Below are 3899 nucleotides of genomic sequence, written 5' to 3' on the forward strand. Positions count from 1 at the left end.
TGCCTGCCACAGTTAAACAGGAGGGAGAGATCCCACACACTGCACTGATGCCTGCCACAGTCAAACAGGAGAGAGAGAGCCCACACACTACACTGCTGCCTGCCAGAGTTAAACAGGAGGGAGAGATCCCACACACTGCACTGATGCCTGCCATAGTCAAACAGGAGGGAGAGATCCCACACACTGCACTGATGCCTGTCACAGATAAACAGGAGGGAGAGGTCCCACACACTGCACTGATGCCTGTCACAGTCAAACAGGAGCGAGAGATCCCACACACTGAGATCCTGTTTGAGGGCGGCACGGTGGCACAGTGGTTAGCACTGCTGCCTCACAGCGCCAGAGCCAGAGACCCGGGTTCAATTCCCGACTCGGGCGACTGTGTGGAGTTTGCACATTCTCCCCGTGTCTGCGTGGGTTTCCTCCGTGTACTCCGGTTTCCTCCCACAGTCCAAAGATGTGCATGTCAGGTGAATTGGCCATACTAAATTGCCCGTAGTGTTAGGAAAAGGGGTAAATGTAGCGGAATGGGTGGGTTACGCTTCGGCGGGTCGGTGTGGACTTGTTGGGCCGAAGGCCTGTTTCACACTGTAAGTAATCTAATCTAATCTAATCTAATCTAAACACTGCACTGATGCCTATCACAGTCAAACAGGAGGGACAGCTCCCACACACTGCACTGATGCCTATCACAGTCAAACAGGAGAGAGAGATCCCACACACTGCACTGATGCCTGTCACAGTCAAACAGGAGGGAAATATCCCACACACTGCACCGATGCCTGTCACAGTCAAACAGGAGAGAGAGATCCCACACACTGCACTGATGCCTATCACAGTCAAACAGGAGAGAGAGATCCCACACACTGCACTGATGCCTGCCACAGTCAAACAGGAGGGAGAGATCCCACACACAGCACTGATGTCTGCTACAGTCAAACAAGAGAGAGAGATCCCATACACTGCACTGATGCCTGCCACAGTCAAACAGGAGAGAGAGATCCCACACACTGCACTGATGCCTGCCACAGTCAAACAGGAGAGAGAGCCCACACACTGCACTGATGCCTGCCACAGTCAAACAGGAGGGAGAGATCCCACACACTGCACTGATGCCTGCCACAGTCAAACAGGAGAGAGAGAGTCCACACACTGCACTGCTGCCTGCCACAGTCAAACAGGAGGGAGAGATCCCACACACTGCACTGATGCCTGCCACAGTCAAACAGGAGAGAGAGATACCCACACACTGCACTGATGCCTGCCACAGTCAAACAGGAGAGAGAGCCCACACACTGCACTGCTGCCTGCCACAGTCAAACAGGAGGGAGAGATCCCACACACTGCACTGATGCCTGCCACAGTCAAACAGGAGAGAGAGCCCACACACTGCACTGCTGCCTGCCACAGTCAAACAGGAGGGAGAGATCCCACACACTGCACTGATGCCTGCCACAGACAAACAGGAGAGAGAGATCCCACACACTGCACTGATGTCTGTCACAGTCAAACAGGAAGGAGAGATCCCACACACTGCAATGATGCCTGTCACAGACAAACAGGAGAGAGAGATCCCACACAATGCACTGATGTCTGTCGCAGTCAAACAGGAGGGAGAGATTCCACACACTGCACTGATGCCTATCACAGTAAAACAAGGGAGAGAGAGATCCCACAGACTGCACTCCTGCCTGCCACAGTCAAACAGGAGGGAGAGATCCCATACACTGCACTGATGTCTGTCACAGTCAAACAGGAAGGAGAGACCCCACACACTGCACTGATGCCTGTCACAGTCAAACAGGAGAGAGAGATCCCACACACTGCACTGATGCCTGTCACAGTCAAACAGGAGAGAGAGATCCCACACACTGCACTGATGACTATCACAGTCAAACAGGAGGGAAAGATCCCACACACTGCACTGATGCCTGTCACAGTCAAACAAAGGAGAGACAGATCCCACTGATGCCTGCCACAGTCAAACAGGAGGGAGTGATCCCACACACTGCACTGAGGCCTGCTACAGTCAAACAGGAGAGACAGATCCCACACACTGCACTGCTGCCTGCCACAGTCAAACAGGAGAGAGAGATCCCACACACTGCTCTGATGCCTGCCAGAGTCAAACAGGAGAGAGAGGTCCCACACTGCTATGATGCCTGCCACAGTCAAACAGGAGGGACAGATCCCACACACTGCACTGATGCCTGCCACAGTCAAACAGGAGAGAGAGATCCCACACTGCACTGCTGCCTGCCACAGTCAAACATGAGGGAGAGATCCCACACACTGCACTGATGCCTGTCACAGACAAACAGGAGAGATCCCACACACTGCACTGATGCCTGCTACAGTCAAACAGGAGGGAGTGATCCCACACACTGCATTGATGCCTGCTACAGTCAAACAGGAGAGAGAGATCCCACACACTGCACTGCTGTCTGCCACAGTCAAACAGGAGAGAAAGATCCCACACACTGCACTGATGCCTGTCACAGTCAAACAGGAGAGAGAGATCCCACACAATGCACTGATGCCTATCACAGTCAAACAGGAGAGAGTGAGCCCACCCACTGCACTGATGCCTGCCACAGTCAAACAGGAGAGACAGATCCCACACACTGCTCTGATGCCTGCCACAGTCAAACAGGAGGGAGAGATCCCACACACTGCACTGATGCCTGCCACAGTCAAACAGGAAGGAGAGATTCCACACACTGCACTGATGCCTGTCACAGTCAAACAGGAGAGAGAGATCCCACACAATGCACTGATGCCTATCACAGTCAAACAGGAGGGAGAGATCCCACACACTGCACTGCTGTCTGCCACAGTCAAATAGGAGAGAGAGATCCCACACAATGCACTGACCCCTATCACAGTCAAACAGGAGCGACAGATCCCACACACTGCACTGATGCCTGTCACAGTCAAACAGGAGAGAGAGATCCCACACAATGCACTGACGCCTATCACAGTCAAACAGGAGGGACAGATCCCACACACTGCACTGACGCCTATCACAGTCAAACAGGAGAGAGAGATACCACACACTGCACTGATGCCCGCCACAGTCAAACAGGAGAGAGAGATCCCACACACTGCACTGATGCCTGTCACAGTCAAACATAGGAGAGAGAGATCCCACACACTGCACTGATGCCTGCTTCAGTCGAATAGGTGTTTTTGCTGTAAATGGCAGACAAGGATAATGTTACCCGTCGGTTGCTGAGGGGTTGGGCCTTCGATGCCAGATCTTGCCCTGGGGCCGGGCTCCGATGTCGCTGATCTGCATCAGGGTGGTAACCAGCTCGGCGGCAAATTCAAACTTTCCGTCACTGTCACCTCATCACATCATCTGTAAAATACTTAAATACCCTCCAAACGGAAAGGTTTTCTAGAAAACAGACACATTAAATCAAAATCCAATTTACAAATTCGAAACACTTCAACCAAACAAACCCCTCAAAATAACGAACATTCTTTGCAGTAAAATCCGGTCGTGGAGGAAGTGACATCACTACGTTTACCGTCTGCGGCGCATTCTGGGAGTTGTAGTTCTGAAGTAAGGTTAACTGCTTTCTCTCCATCTGAAAATGTGTTGCTGGAAAAGCGCAGCAGGTCAGGCAGCATCCAAGGAGCAGGAGAATCGATGTTTCGGGCATGAGCCCTTCTTCAGGAATGCTTTCTCTCCATGAATGCTGTCAGTCGAACTAAGTTTTTCTCGCAGTTTCTATTTTTCTTTCTGGGAATTCTAGTTTTCGGAGTTGGTTTGATAAGGGAAGTTGTTGGAAAGGAAAATTGTATTTAAAGGTTCTGCGAATTTTTTCTCCGCCAATGAAGTACTTTTTGAAGTGTAGCTCCTCTTGCAATGCATAAAATACATTCAATCTCAA

General features: G+C 51.4%; 1 protein-coding gene across 1 annotated transcript in view; it reads right to left on the reverse strand.

Annotated features, from left to right (window-relative positions):
* Nucleotides 1-3523, reverse strand: part of tbc1d31 (TBC1 domain family, member 31) — a 46401-nt gene extending 42878 nt beyond the window's left edge. The window contains exon 1 of the mRNA XM_043688667.1: nucleotides 3222-3523. Coding sequence (XP_043544602.1) covers nucleotides 3222-3298 — 77 coding nt within the window. The 5' untranslated portion in view covers nucleotides 3299-3523. The remainder of the gene's footprint in view (nucleotides 1-3221) is intronic.
* Between the last annotated feature and the right edge of the window lie 376 nt (nucleotides 3524-3899).

The sequence above is a fragment of the Chiloscyllium plagiosum genome, chromosome 4 (assembly GCF_004010195.1).
Source record: "Chiloscyllium plagiosum isolate BGI_BamShark_2017 chromosome 4, ASM401019v2, whole genome shotgun sequence".
NCBI classification, from domain to species: Eukaryota; Metazoa; Chordata; class Chondrichthyes; order Orectolobiformes; family Hemiscylliidae; genus Chiloscyllium; species Chiloscyllium plagiosum.